Below are 14,965 nucleotides of genomic sequence, written 5' to 3'. Positions count from 1 at the left end.
GATGTGTTTGCAGAGAAGAGTAAAACAGAGAGATAAGAAAACAGAAATAGGAAAACTGGCGAGCAAGTGCTGGTAGAACAGACTGGGAGCCAGTTCCCAAAATCTGACCAATTACTTCACTCCTGGGGTGGGGTCTGTGTGTTCTCCTCCCCCTCCACATGGTTCAAAATCTCCATCACTTTGATATTCCTTTGCTCTCCAACTCTGTTCCCCCGCAGTGAGCAGTTTATAGTCTGCGCTGCTGTCGTCTAACAGCAGGGAGACATTAAAGGGTCATGCCACTCAATGTCGTGTTGGACGGCCCGGCCCCCTGGGGGTTTCGGCTGGCAGGAGGGAAGGACTTCAGCCAGCCCCTGACCATCTCCAGGGTAAGTGTGTGTGTGTGTGTGTGTTATGATGTCTCTAGTAGAAGAACAGAAGGCTCAGTTTTCTTCTTAATATTAGTAACTTAATCAAAACCAAACTTTTTCTGAGTTTATTTATTTATCTATTTATTTATTTATATATCTGCACAGTTTATTGGGTTATGATATCTGGGGAAAATGTCTTCAGCGTGAGTTGCTTTTAATAGGTTGATCAACTAAATCTACCGTTGTTAAAACAGCTAAATGTCAAAAATGTGATTTCATCCTCTGGCAGTCCGCTCCTAAGACGTCAGTGTTTGTTTTAGTGTCAACATTGTTTCCCAGGAGGGTTCACAAAAGTCTGTCTGGGCTTTGGTGTGTTATGAAGCTTGCACCTGTGCAACAGTAAATGCAACAGGCTTAGATACAAATAGCAGCTTACAGTATACTGTGACATGCACACACACACACACACACACACATCTCACTCAGTGAACTTCAGACAGAGGAATTTAGGAGCCTTTAAGAGTGTGTGAATCCCGTTTATACGTGTGGATAAACTGACAACTGACTGAACTGATGTTCATGCTGGCAGCTGAGGTAAGACAGCGAAGAATGGATGATGAGCCCTGTGTTATACTCAGCATCATGACGTGTCTATTATAATGGTGCAGCTGTTCAAGAGATAGTAAACCTCCAGCTTGAGTTCAACTCACAGCATCATGCAGGTTATTAATATGGCAGATTAACAGCACAGACGGAGCTGGGAGGTGACAGATAATATATATGAAAAGTAAACATTACTGTAAGTCATTAAAGAAAGCTCACTGGATCACAGATATGTAGACAAACAGTTGATTTATTGCACAGGTATTCAGTGAACAAAGTAAGGATCAAACTTTGTGGATGGTCATGGCAAATTGATAAACTAGAATTTACCTTCAGATATTAATGAAAGCAATCACTTCCCTGTTTATCTAATACAGCAAAAAACACCTGCTGCATCAGATAACTGGTTATGTTTTGTCAACTTTATGTTATTTTAATGACTGTTACTGGTGACACTAGAACTAATATCCACAGCTTTTGCACTCATTTAATAGTTATGCCTTTATAAAGATTCATTAAATTAAAAGAAGCCAATCCCATCAATAAATTAATTTAAAAACATAGTAAAAAAACAAAAGAAAGGGAAAAAAAATTGACAAAACAAGAAAATACATTATATGACACACATACAAAAACAGATGCGGCAACCAATACTTAAAAAACTATCTACCAACAAGTAAACTTATCACTACCACAAAACTTTTGAATATGAATATTAAATGGTGGTGGTGTTTCCATTTTCAGCATCCAGACTCATTTCTATACAATGTGCAGTATCACACAGGATCAGACTTCAGTTATACTGCTCTGTTAGGGTTACGTATATCTATATTTAGGGGAAGACATCAGGAACTACTGACTAAAAGCATAGTGAGGTTTCCCAACCGGTGGCTCTGTCCAATAACCTCACACCTGTTGTGTTAGGAGACACTCAGTGGTCTATATGAGAGTGGTGATGAGAGAGGACTGGGATGGACGAGGTGGAAAAGGAATGGAAGAGAGAGAGAGAGGAATCAGTGAGGGTAAACGATATATGAGCAGTGATACAAGAAGCAATGTGTGAAAAAGAGATGTGAATTAAAGAAGGGACTGACAGAACTTGGATAAATCTGATAAAAACTTTACTTCACTGTCTACGTGACAAAGTGGAGGAACTGTTTGCTGCACAAGCTTCATTCAAGCACATGTGAATACAGTGTCTCCCTTCACTGCCATTTTTGGTCAGGAACATCTTCCTCCTTCCTTATGACCCGCTGGTGTTTCCAGCTGGTCTGGGGAAAGTAAACACAAGTGATTATCATCTTTTTCTTCAGCAGACAGCAGCCTTAAAGGGACACTCCGCTTTAATTTGCACAGCAGGGTCAGTTTACTTGTAATGAGGTGTCCTATTGAACCTGTGAATACCTTCTGTGTTTCTGGAGGAGCTTTGTTACAGTAAATGTGAGAATAACTGGTAATGTCATTAGGGTGAGCTTGACTTGTTAAACTGTGGAAAGTAAAGGGTCTGGCATCAATCTTGACCATTCTTCTTGCATGAATTGACTGTCGGCCCCTGTGAACTGACATTGACATATTATTAGCTTTTTAAAGTCAAATTGTCAGCAAACAGTTGCCTATTACCACATCCAGCATACACGAAGTAACATCAACATTGATTTGGAGTCATGTTTCGGCCCACCCAGTAAATGTAAGTTTATATTCACTATAATTATAGCCCTGTGTTGTGTCTCCACCAGCTCCTGATGGGAATAGGTGTGTTTTTAGCTGTTAAATGCTCAACGGTGTTCACCAGCTTGTTGCTAAATTTGTCTGTCTGCTGCTGAGTACTGGACAGGTAGTTTACAGTCAGTACATCCAGTTTTTCACTCAAAATAGCTGCTGGCTGGCTGGTGCTGCAAAGGAGGTTCAGGAGAACAGGGCTGTGAACCAAAACAAAGAGTTGAAAGACAGTAAAAAACTCCACATAGAGCTGAGGAGATCTCCAGGGTTATTTGTCACTACTAGCAACACTTTTCACATTACACATATACATTAGATCCATTGTGAGTATGAAAATACTGATTTATGCAGGAGGATTTCATTTTACTTCCAAGACAGTCTTTATTAGGACCAGTACCAGTTTATTTAGTGGACTCTTTCATTCCTTCTTTAACACTTGGCTTCCTCTTTTGTTACTGCTCTTTAGCAAATCTCACTATGTGCTATGATATGTAGTTAAAGACTCAAATACTCAACCTATCTACCTTAAATTAGTAATTTTGTATAGAAAAAAACACTATTACAAGTAAAAGCCTCAAAATGTTACTTGGAGAAAAGTTTAGAAGTAAAATGTCAACATACATATCAAGTACACAAAGTCAACATACTCATACAGAGGAAGAGTAGTTTTTTGTTTAATGAAAAGCTTCTTTTTCTTTCTTCCTTCTTCAGTTTAGGAGATCTGCATGCTTTCAGATTAGTTGACAGAGGGAAAAAAAGAGAAACTGAAGACACACGGATGTAAGAAAAGAAAAAAAAGAGAAAGAAACAAGAAAAACACCAAGGGAGGGGGAAGCATGAAAGACAGAACGAAGGACAGAGGAAAGCTTGAAAAACAGACATAAGAAAACACAGACAGAAAGAGTGAAGGAAAAGATGGTTGTAATTTAAACAAAGACAAATGCTTGACATGACAGCCGGGCTGCGTGAAAACAAAAGAATCCAATAAAGACCAGAGTTGTGTGCAGGTATCAGACATCAGTGAAGTAAAACATACGGTCACAGCAGCGGTCCAACAAATGCTCCTCTGTAAATTACTGCTCCCTCTTTGGCAGCATGAGACATCCCCTCAGCACTTTCATCCAGTTATTTATAGGCAGATGATCTAATTCAAGTTTCTATGTAACATCCCAGTGTAGCAAAGTTTCCTATGTCCAGTAATGCAATATGGCTAAGCATAGGTCATGCCCTGTGTAGTGTAAGTAGGAATGTTCGGTTCGGTTTGAAGATGCCTCCTGAGGTATTCCTGCAATCCCGATGGCTTTTTAAGAATCCTTATTGATCTTAATCGTTTCCTGGCCGACAACATACCTATTCCATCTGGATGCTGTCACGGAGTGGGAAGCAGTGCATGTTTATATTATCTCCATGACAAGGGACGGACAGTTTATATGCAGGCATACCAACCAGGGCAATGGATCTTTGTAATGGGAACCCTGCTTCTGCATCTCAGGAAGCATCCAGTGTTTTTGCAGAATGACTTCACATAATTTAATTAATCAATCAGTCAGACTTTATTTGAAAAGCACTTTTCATACAAATACAATGTATACAAAGTGCTGGACTCGAAAAAGAAACTGAAAGAACGCGATCATGACTCTCATAAATTTGCAATGAGGAAACACCAGAGGTAGGATAAAAATATAAAAATTTAGAGTCGTCAAATGAAATTATGTATATAACATAATAAAATATAAAAAAAAGAGTATTTAAAAGTGAGTAAAACCAGAACTGTAAGGCAGGGTATTAAAAGGAAAACAAAGTTAACAAAAATATAATGATAATAAAAGGAAGAAATAAAACTCTAAAAGAGAGGTGTGGAGATGTAAGTAAAACCTGATATAAAAAGTAGGTTATAAAAAGGAAAGCAGAAGAGAAAATAAAATACAATAAAAGGATTCATTCAATTCATGACTAAAATATTTTCTTTGGTTCTGCTGAATAGTTGAATTCTTGGGTCTGTATTTCGCAAGAAGAGTGTTAAGGTCAGGTGAGACTCAGAAAAAGAAAAAAGAAAATCATACAAAGCTGTGATCCCAGCAGGGGAACATGAACAAGGAGGCCTATGCAGCTGAGCACTGCATTAAGAGATGAAGTGTCAGTGATGGAGAGCAGGCCAAAACGTTTCACAAGGCTGCTCCATCTGTACATACAGTACTCTCTGAATGTTTGAATGGGTTTAAGAGGAAGGAGAAATGATGGGGAGACAGACAGACAATGACAGCAAGGCTTTTCTACTTCCTTGCTGTTGCTCTGAGAAAAACATTAGCAACATACTTTCACATTTCTATCTCCTCTACTAAAGTGCCAGTTCAAGGTTTGTCACCTTTTTTTTGCCGCATGAGCCTGTTATTGGTCCCAAAACTCTCATGGCCCCTGCTAACTGTAAGTGTTGTTTTGTGAGAGATTTCTGTTCATGAGGATGGATTTAATTATATATAAATGATTTATTTATTGATTTGTTTCAATGGATTAAACAAAACAGAAGGAGGAATAAAAATAAAAATAAAGAGAACTGTCTTCTTGCTCGTCTTTTGATTACATTTTCAGCGCTTCTGCTTTCTAAATATACAGTAGGCTGACCACTTCAAGGAAAATCTTGTGTCAAGTTAGTGTGTCAGGCTACCACGAGCCTCTTCTTCTTTTCTTCCACCGCCTTCCATAAAGGATACGGCTGGTGATCGTCCATTCTCTTACTGTCAATAAATCTCATGCGCAGAGCCAAACTAACAATGAATTAATCCTAATTACAAGTATTGCGTGTGTATCATATTCTTCTGTGCTGTAGACCTCGCTCGTTGTCCAAAAACTATTAAAATCACACCAATGAGTCATGCACTGGGTGACATGTTCCTTCATCATAAAGATTAATTGCACAGTAGTTTGTTTAGTTGAACTCTGCCTTACATGGAAGTACTCTCTGGGGACTGAAACCATGATTGCTATAGTCTTTAGAGCTGTTTTACACTTGTTAGAAGGATTATTCATTGTCAGTTTTGGCTCTGCACATGAGATTTGTTGCCAACAAGAAAAATATGGAAAATCAACAGCTTTAATTTTGTGCATTGGTGACAGTGCCTCATATTAGCACAGTTAAAATCTGCTGACTGTGAAGACCGTAGTGTGTGATTAACATAATTCAGTCACCCCTCATGCCCCGTAAGGAATGATCTGCATCTCATCTGAACACAATCCTAAATTTGTTGTTCCTTCGTCTCCCCTGCATCTACTCCCACCCAGATCACTCCGGGCAGTAAGGCCTCCCTTGCCAACTTGTGCGCTGGTGACCTCATCCTGGCCATCGAGGGAGTCCCAGCTGCAGACCTGCTGCACTGTGAAGCCCAAAACAAGATAAAGGAATCCACCAGTCGGCTCTGTCTGACGGTTGAAAGGTTGTCTGCACACTCTACGAGCATACACATGGCACATAAACAGGTGGAGGCCACAATAAAAACAATGCCTGCACAGCATCATGAAATGTAATACATTAGCCTTACAATAATTACTGTTTGTGAAGCTTGTATCGTTCCATTTTTGTGTCAGGCAGCTGTTGATTCATCTCTGAGTAAAGTGGAAGGTCATTGTTGTGGTGCTGAATTAGATTAGAGTGCAAGTGTTGTTTTTACTGTGTCCACCTTCTGTTCTACAGTAGGTCCATATATTACTGTGTATAACAGCCAATTGTTTTAGCATGTGATGCTTTAGAATAGAAAGCTTTATTGTCATTATATTCAACATATACTGAGATTACAGGTGCCACTTCATGCTTTTAAGACAATAAAAAACAAGACAACCAGATGAAAACCAGTAGAATCAAATAGATTAATAAAAGAATAAATAGAAGCAGTATTGCATAAGATCATTGTTTGTTGAAAGGAAATGTCTACTTGAAACTTCTCATCACTGGTAGTACAGCAACAGATTGTGATTAAGGGGTGATTTTTTTCTGTGTTTGTTTTTAGAAGCTTAGAGAGGCAAATTTTTCCATAAACTAATAAAAGAAAAAAAAACTGGATGTCAGAAATATGTTGTTTACAGCTCTTCTGCCCTGTTAATCATCACACTAGCTCTAATTGTTTATTGTTTCTGCAATCTTTTCTACTAACAGAAAAATATATGAGATGTGCAATGAGATGTCAGTCAAACTGCTGTTCTTAGAAAGCCACTGAAAATACAAAGAGAAAGCAAAAAATAACACTACACTAATTTATCTATATATTATCTACCTGGCGCTGCACTGTACCAGCTGTATTTTGGTTTAAGCATTTCCAGCTGTGACCATGTTTTTACGCTTCCTTTGTGGATTCCTTTATCAGACAATAACACATTAAAAAGTGAATTTAGTGGTCCTGTTATTTTTTCAGTTCAGATACACTCAAAACTCATTTCACACAGTATGCTATGGTATTTCTAGAAAAGGCCGATATGTAAGCAGAAGTTTAAACCACAGTTTTAATGTTATATGGGTTGGGATTACCTAAAATACACACACACACACACACACACACACACACACACACACACACACACACACACACACACACACACACACACACACACACACACACACTGACCAGGATCTGTTTTTTGCACCCAGGAATCAGTCCAGCCTGTGGTCACCCCGTGTGGTGGAGGAGGGTAAAGCTCACCCATATAAAATCAACTTGGAAGCAGAGCAGCAGGTTTGTCAGAGAGTGTGATTAACGATTACGGCCATTCAGCTTCACATCATTATCTCAACACTGTTCCCTTTTTACCTATTCAGGAGTTCAAACCTATTGGCACTGCTCACAATCGTAGAGCTCAGCCGTTCGTTGCAGCAGCCAACCTCGATGACAAGCGTCAGGTGGTCAGTACAGCCTACAACACTCCCATAGGGCTCTACTCCTCAGGCAACATCCAGGATGCCATGGAGGGTCAGATCCGTGGCATTGTCCACCCCAAGCCTGAGAGGTGACTGGTCTTCACGCTATCCACAGCTTAAGGTTCACTCAAAGCCCTGCACCATAGCAACTAACAGCATGTGAGTTGTAACTACACTGATTATGAAAGCTTTGTTTTTTCAGCAACATTGCACCCTGGACCCATCAGTCTATTTATTGGTATTGGGTCCAAAGCCACATACATTTCTCTGAACATTACAAACACTGTAATTATGTGAAATTAAGAATTGTAGTTATTAACATGACAGAACAGAAGAAAACTCCCCAGGGGAAACAGAATTGAACTTTTAACCTCTGAAGTAAAATAGTTAGACAGCTCTGATGGAGATCGGAGCTTATCAGGAGGAAGGCCGCCTAAACAATTTCACTGTATGAACCTGAACTGTGTGTATGTAACAGCTGACCTTTTGTATGTGTAGAAGAACACAGAAAATGAATTACCATTAGAGCCTGACTGATCCTGTCTGTGTGCCTGGATATTTAAATAATCGAGGAAGTTACACTGCTGTGCTTCCTGCGTAAATCTGCACATGCAGAGTCTCTGCGGGGGGAATCACTGCAGGTATTTAATACATTCAAAAACACCCAACTTTAATCATGTCCCCCCCGCAGCTTTGCTTAAAGCTGCAACTACTGACTGTTATCACTACTGATTATTGAGCCTATGTTTTGTAAACTATATTCTGTATTCAAGTCATACAGTACAATGTTTGGGCACACTTTCTCAACTGTGTCTACATTCTTGACTGATACTGTAGCAGTCAAACACCAGAGAAAAGCACCAAATTATTACATTTAAGAAACCTAAACTGTTTATTATTGAGAAAAAAACACATTTTCAGTTGATTGAATAATAGTTTAATTGTCAATTCCCTTTCCTCTGGTGCCACCCTCAGGCCAAACTTTATTAAAACATATTTAATCATAAGGTCCACTTGATCATCCTCAACTGATAGAGTTTCCCAATTTCTGTAGAATTGCAGATGTCAGCTCAGTTCAACTCATCTTTATTCCTATAAACACAGGGCCCAAAGTCCTTCACATAGCCAGATTAAAACAACAAAGGCAAAAAAATGCTACAAATAATTAAATACAAATTAATAACAAAAAAACAGTTATTAAAACATTGGCTATAACATTACTGTAGATTAAAAGCTAGACTAAAAAGATAGGTCTTTCAGAATCCGGCTTGTCTTTGTTTCCTGTCTGCATTGTTGTAAATTAAAACTTTACAAATGTCAAAGTGAATATGCAGTTTGGTTTTCCTCCATTGACCAGTGGTGGATGGAGGAAAGGTATTCACCAAATCTTCACTTCATTGTTACTATTTTGCTTCACAATAAAATTATCTGGACAGTCATTTAATGTAGAATGATTGATGTTAAAAAATGAATAAAAATGGGCAATGGGCAACATCAATACCCCTAGTAATGACTAAATTTGGTGTATTTTCATGATCAGTGTGCTTGTTCATAAAACTCAGATAAGAAGTTGATGGACAGTCAAAGTGAGTACAGGTTAGTGTGCTCTGATAACAACTGCTAAGTATTTAAATTGTAGAAAATTGCCAAAAGAACATTGAGTACAGGTAGAACTGTTTGAGAAAATAGCAGCAATCATAACCTCTCTTTTATTTTGTCTACCGGAGGATAAAAAGGTCTCTATCAAAGTAGCTGAGGCAGTTGAAGTAAGCTAGGCTTCATTTAAGAACTAAAAAGCTACAACCATGCTCAGAAATAAAATCATCAATATAAAATGTCTTGCTAAATAAGGGTCCGATATTTAAAAATGTGAACTTCATTGGCTGGGTTCTGTGCCTTACATGAACTGAGTCAGACCAATTTTCACTAGGTTGTGTGCATTTCTACCATATTGAAGGATCAGTGTAATATAAATGTAAAAGGCTGAGCTGTAGTGAAGAGTACCAGCATTTCTTTGTGTTATGGCGATGGCTAATTATAACAGGAATAGAGAATATGTCACTATTCTCTTTATAAATAAAGCTTGACTTCACAACTGTGCGGTGCTGTCGGAACAGGCAGATATTTTTATGGGCAGATGTTGCAAAATATCTGAACCGAACTGGATAGCTTGATGCAGCCACAGATGTGCTACAGTATGTAAGCCTCCAGCCTTCCAGTACAGTCATGTGGTTTTCATTAAGCTACCTGATATATGGTGTGTTGCACTCACAATATATTACCACAGCACACAGGAATGAATCTTTCCATGGCTTAACCACAAATTCTGAAAACGACATAAATCACATCAAACATAGACTCACTCTGCATCAGCTGCTTTACATGGACATAATGCATTCACAATCACTACTATTAACAGACTGGATGGAAATATTATATATTAAACCATGATTACGAAGAAAAACTACTACAATATGCTCAAAAGGGGCAAGTTGATGAATCAGTAAAGTGTAATTTATAGCTAAAAGCATTCATTAATCAACATCCTTTCTCATTCTCTTTTTTCTTTACTCACACTACATATAGCATCTAACTCTTTTTCTCCCTAACTCAACATGTTGTAGCTCCATAATCTCCAGCTGCTTGTTCTCACCTGATGTTGCAGTTACTAACCATAAGATTCAAGGCAAAGCAGTTATGATGCATCATTTCTGGCAGTAGCATGAAGCAGGTTGCACAAGTTGTTCATAAATTCAAACTTTGACTAGTTATAACATAAGTCTTTATTAAGTGGAGGTTTACGAATGACTGTATTAATACCAGTTGCACCACACAAACTAGCTTTTACATAGAGATATGTTGTCTTTACATAGACTAAATTGAAAAGTAAAAGACGATGGTCAACATTTTCTTACCTGCTATTTTAAATGTCACAGAAAAAAACACCAAACCTTAAATTATAAAACTTTACACCATTAACTAGAATAACGGCTAGTTAAATGACCAAATGACGTCTAGCTCAGCATAATTGGATTTCTTCAGGTATGTACAGTACATACAAATAAAGTCATACATTCACAAAGGATTGGCAGATAAGTTTATTTCATCTTTTGGTTTAAATTATGCTACAGCTTGTGATGCTATGTTGACTTCCTGTTTACACAGTGTGTAGCTCCTTACCACACATTGTACATGTTTTCTAGCCACTGATTTACACATTACCAAAGTGTTTACTAGATTATGTCATTTCCCAAAGTTTTTTGGTGCTACCCAATGTAGTAAATCACTAATTAGCTTACTAAAAATTTGGGAAGGACTTTAAACAAAAACTGGTGGAATTATGAACAGCTGGTGCAACCCAGTCCTGATGAACTGGACTTTGGGTGGTCTGTGAAAAAGATGCCTAAGTTTAATTTGTCACAGTCTTACAGACCAGAGCAGTGTGTATTTATATTTGCTTCCCATACTGCATATGTGTGTCTGAATCTTTGTGTGGTTGATTGTGCTGCTCAGCCCCAGGACTTTAACCAACATTGAAGAATCTGATGTGTACCGGATGTTACTGAAAGACCAGGAGGAGCCCCAGGAGCCTCGGCAGTCTGGCTCTTTCAAAGCCCTGCAGGACTTTATTGATAGTGATGGTGAGCTCTTTCCCAGATGATGCATTTTCTTCAAATCACCCAGTGTAGGGGGGATTTATTTGTACTTTTACCGGTAGCAAAAGCAACAGCTCACTCTGAGTGATTGGATTCTATATGAAGACTTTTTTTCCCAAAGTTAGAAAAGTGGCAAAACTTTTTTTATTATTATTATTTTACATTAAGGTCGGTCCAGATCAATGATTTGCAACAAGTATCGGTGAAACTGCAGAAGAATCCTCAGACTTCAGATCGTAAATGTTGTGCTGTTCACAACGAAGCACGCACACAGACATAAATGTCCGTTTCCATAGCAACGATGCACCGGCATTCACCACTACTTCTATGTTGATGCATTGTGACTTGTCAGGCACACCCTGGATGCTTGCAATCAAGTAAAGGGCGATGTTTTTACTAATTTTATTGAAGTATCTTTTTTGAGCTACAATCGTAAAGCGATGCTCTTCAAAAAGTTGGATGAGCTGGTCCTAACTCTCCTCTTTCCAGAAATCTGCCATGTTTTTGTCGAGGCCTATGCCGTTTCCTGATTTGCTGAAGAGCTGAAATAGCTGCATCCTTACGTTCCAAAAGTGTTCTTGGCAATTTGACAAGGTAGGTCTTTTGAGACCCCAGGCAATAGCTTCAGATGCTCTGCAACTAACCTGGCAATTTTATCTGCAACATTTTAAAATCATTTTGACTTGTTGCAAATCGTTGATCTGAACTAGACTTTAGAGCTGTATGTAGGCCTATTCATTTTTTCTCTGCGGCCTTCGTACTAGATCAGGGTGGGTTGGACTGTGAAAAAAATGTGATGTCACTTACTTCAATCAAGATCAGCAACATTTGATTCAGAATCGGATAATTGGTCAATTTGATAAAACTGGATCAAAAAACACCCATACCATTCTCAAGGAGCATATTGGTTAATGAATTAAGATGTGTTTATTGTGTGTGTATTGATGTGTTTTTTTATGAGTAAATACACATACATATTCAATATAATACTCATGAAGGATCACATTGCTCCTTTAATCCCATATTAACGATACTTTTTATTCCAGTAAATCACATCCATAATGACAACAGGAAGCAGAAATACACTGTAATGAATGCATAAGTATTTATGTAATATTTTCACAGTGTATGATTAATGACAACTCACACCATGAACTACAAAAGCAACACTAAGCTACACAATATGTTACGACATGCCCCAGTTACCTTTACTATTAGAGTGCCAGGTTGTTTATGCTACACAATGTGTCATTACGAAAGCACTTCTCCATGTGTTTCCTTTATTGGCTGGGTGGTAGCGTTTCCTGACACAGTTGTAGTTATAAACAGTGGCCTGTAACCCAAGAGGAAGTGTCATTTAGGATTCAAGAGGTTCAAAGTGGCGCTGCCTCATACAGTATCTCTTGAGTGTTCTGTTTTTACGTATGTGCTCTAATCATGAATGAGTACAGAGTTGTTGTGCTGAGTGGTTTCTCCCCCATGTGGACAGGCACTCGTCCCATTGTGACTAGAACAGTAAAAGCCCCGACAACCAAACCTACTCCACCCACAGGAAACCTGCAGAAACTGCCTGTCTGCGACAAGTGTGGGAATGGGATTGTGTGAGTAAATATAGAATATATCATCTGTGATTCACATTCAAACCCTCAGTGCATTTATACATACAGAGGGTGGACAATGTTACTGGAACGACACGTCCACGACTGCAACTTCACAGACTGCAGCATCAAATGTTGCCATAGATACACATTGAGACCTCTCATCTCTTCAGAACAATCATAACATTATATAATATTAACAATAATAATAATAATAATAATGATAATAATAATGATAATAATAAAGCACTCAAGGACACCTTACAAGGCACATATAACACAACAACAGTACATCAAACAATATAAATCAGGTAACATTTAGTGCAAAGATAAAGAATAAATATGAATGTGACTACAAAGTGCATTAGTACAATAAATAAACAACAATGTGATTACATAGTCAGTGTGAGACAGAGTATGCTGCTCTGAATAGGTGCGTTTTCAGGCGGGATTTAAAGGTGGAAACAAAGTCAGATGTGTGAATGTCTGGTGGAGAGAGTTCCATAGGCGTGGGGCAGATCGGCTGAAAGCTCTTGACCCCATGGTAGTTACATGATGGGGCAGAGAGCTGGTTGGCAGAGGAGGATCGCAGAGGTCAGGAAGGTGTGTAGATATGCCTGCAGTTTCCTTTTGATTGTTCCCCTCATAAAGCTAAACCAAAAAGAAAAGAAGGAAAAGGAAACTGCTTTTGCTGTAAGCATCAAATTACCTGTTTTTGAATATTGATGAAGGCTTTTTGTTTTTTCACTGTGTTTTATGTTTAGCAAATCAGATTCTAATCATAAATAAAGAGCGTGTGCGTGATTACAAGAATCAAGTTTATTTGTCACATCCATTCATATAAGGTACAATCACAGTGAAATGTAATCCCATCAGTTCCTTCAATTCATGCTTTAATAGAATATATTATAGAACCGAATATATTCAGTAAAAGTAACAAATATATTAGTATGCGTTGAGGGAAAACAGAAACAAGATGTATTTATGTTTATGGAGGAGGACCCACTCTCTATGTTGGGCTCATTTTAATCTAATGTAAACACAACAGTTCTTACATTCAGGTGATTATTAACTAATTCAAACATAGTTATGAATATTATATTCCATTTGTAACAAGTCTGGTCCACTAGATGCCACTAAATTCTAAAAAAAGTCTAAAAACTGCTTGTAAACCTGATGTTTAGTTACTCTTTAAATACTGTGAGCTTGTCCACAAAAAGGACAAAGTTATCCTTGTCCATCCAGCTTCAATTAGACTATTTTACAGCACACACTTCAAATTTGTAAATACTGTAACCGAACTGTTTAATATTTTAATATTTCACATCAACTCTCTATCTGTTTTCTTCACTACAGCGGGACAGTGGTAAAAGCACGAGATAAATATCGTCACCCTGGTTGCTTTGTGTGCTCCGACTGCGACGTCAACCTCAAACAGAAAGGCTATTTCTTCGTGGAGGGTCAGCTGTACTGTGAGACTCATGCTCGTGCCAGAACAAGACCACCGGAGGGACACGATCTTATCACCACTTATCGTTCTGCATAGATTACCATGTTATGAGAACAGACACGAACATACATACAAATAAGCTACTGACACGCATGCATACGGAGACACACTTTGCCAAACACTTCCAGGTTCAATATCTGTTTTATCTTTTGTTTGTGTGCAATAATATTTCATTAAGAATAGGCTACACTTTGCTCTATTTACATAACACCATAATATTTTTTGACTTATAAATAACCTCTGTGTATAACAATGTGCAGGTGATAATTGAACGGTTCTAGTTGTTTATTAAAAGAGCACAGCAGTAATGAGAACTAAACAGACATGCCACTTTCATCTTGCCAGTTTCTCACAACTTGATGTCTTTCCAATAAAGACCTCTGTTCATATTGTAAGATTGCATCTGTATGTGGAGTCTCAAGATGGAAAGCAACACCCAGTGGGTATTAATAGAAAACAGCTATAAAAAGCTAAATATAAGTATTAGTATAGTTATAAGCACAGAAGAGAAGGGAGAAGAGAATGTTTACAAGTTTATTTTCTAATATATTTATCACTTTACACTTTTGTCCTTCATCTTCATGCACACCAAAAAGTCACGGGTCATCTTTTCAATTCTCACATTA

General features: G+C 38.1%; 1 protein-coding gene across 1 annotated transcript; it reads left to right on the top strand.

Moving 5' to 3' along the window:
- Positions 1 to 195: 195 nt before the first annotated feature.
- LOC128371670 (PDZ and LIM domain protein 3-like) lies at positions 196 to 14,860 on the top strand. Its single transcript, XM_053332044.1, has 7 exons — positions 196 to 368; positions 5,952 to 6,103; positions 7,309 to 7,393; positions 7,477 to 7,664; positions 11,089 to 11,216; positions 12,721 to 12,832; positions 14,186 to 14,860. The coding sequence occupies exons 1-7, from the start codon at positions 276 to 278 to the stop codon at positions 14,373 to 14,375; spliced, it is 948 nt and encodes a 315-aa protein (XP_053188019.1). The 5' UTR covers positions 196 to 275; the 3' UTR covers positions 14,376 to 14,860.
- The last annotated feature ends 105 nt before the right edge of the window (positions 14,861 to 14,965 follow it).

The sequence above is a fragment of the Scomber japonicus genome, chromosome 2 (assembly GCF_027409825.1).
Source record: "Scomber japonicus isolate fScoJap1 chromosome 2, fScoJap1.pri, whole genome shotgun sequence".
Lineage (NCBI taxonomy): Eukaryota > Metazoa > Chordata > Actinopteri > Scombriformes > Scombridae > Scomber > Scomber japonicus.
This window is presented reverse-complemented; position numbering and strand designations above follow the sequence as displayed.

Coding starts and splice junctions, on each gene's coding strand:
- LOC128371670 (XM_053332044.1), top strand. CDS start 276: ATGCCACTCAATGTCGTGTTGGACGGCCCGGCCCCCTGGGGGTTTCGG. Junction 7,394..7,476: donor ACTTGGAAGCAGAGCAGCAG/GTTTGTCAGAGA, acceptor TTACCTATTCAG/GAGTTCAAACCTATTGGCAC. Junction 11,217..12,720: donor GGACTTTATTGATAGTGATG/GTGAGCTCTTTC, acceptor CCATGTGGACAG/GCACTCGTCCCATTGTGACT.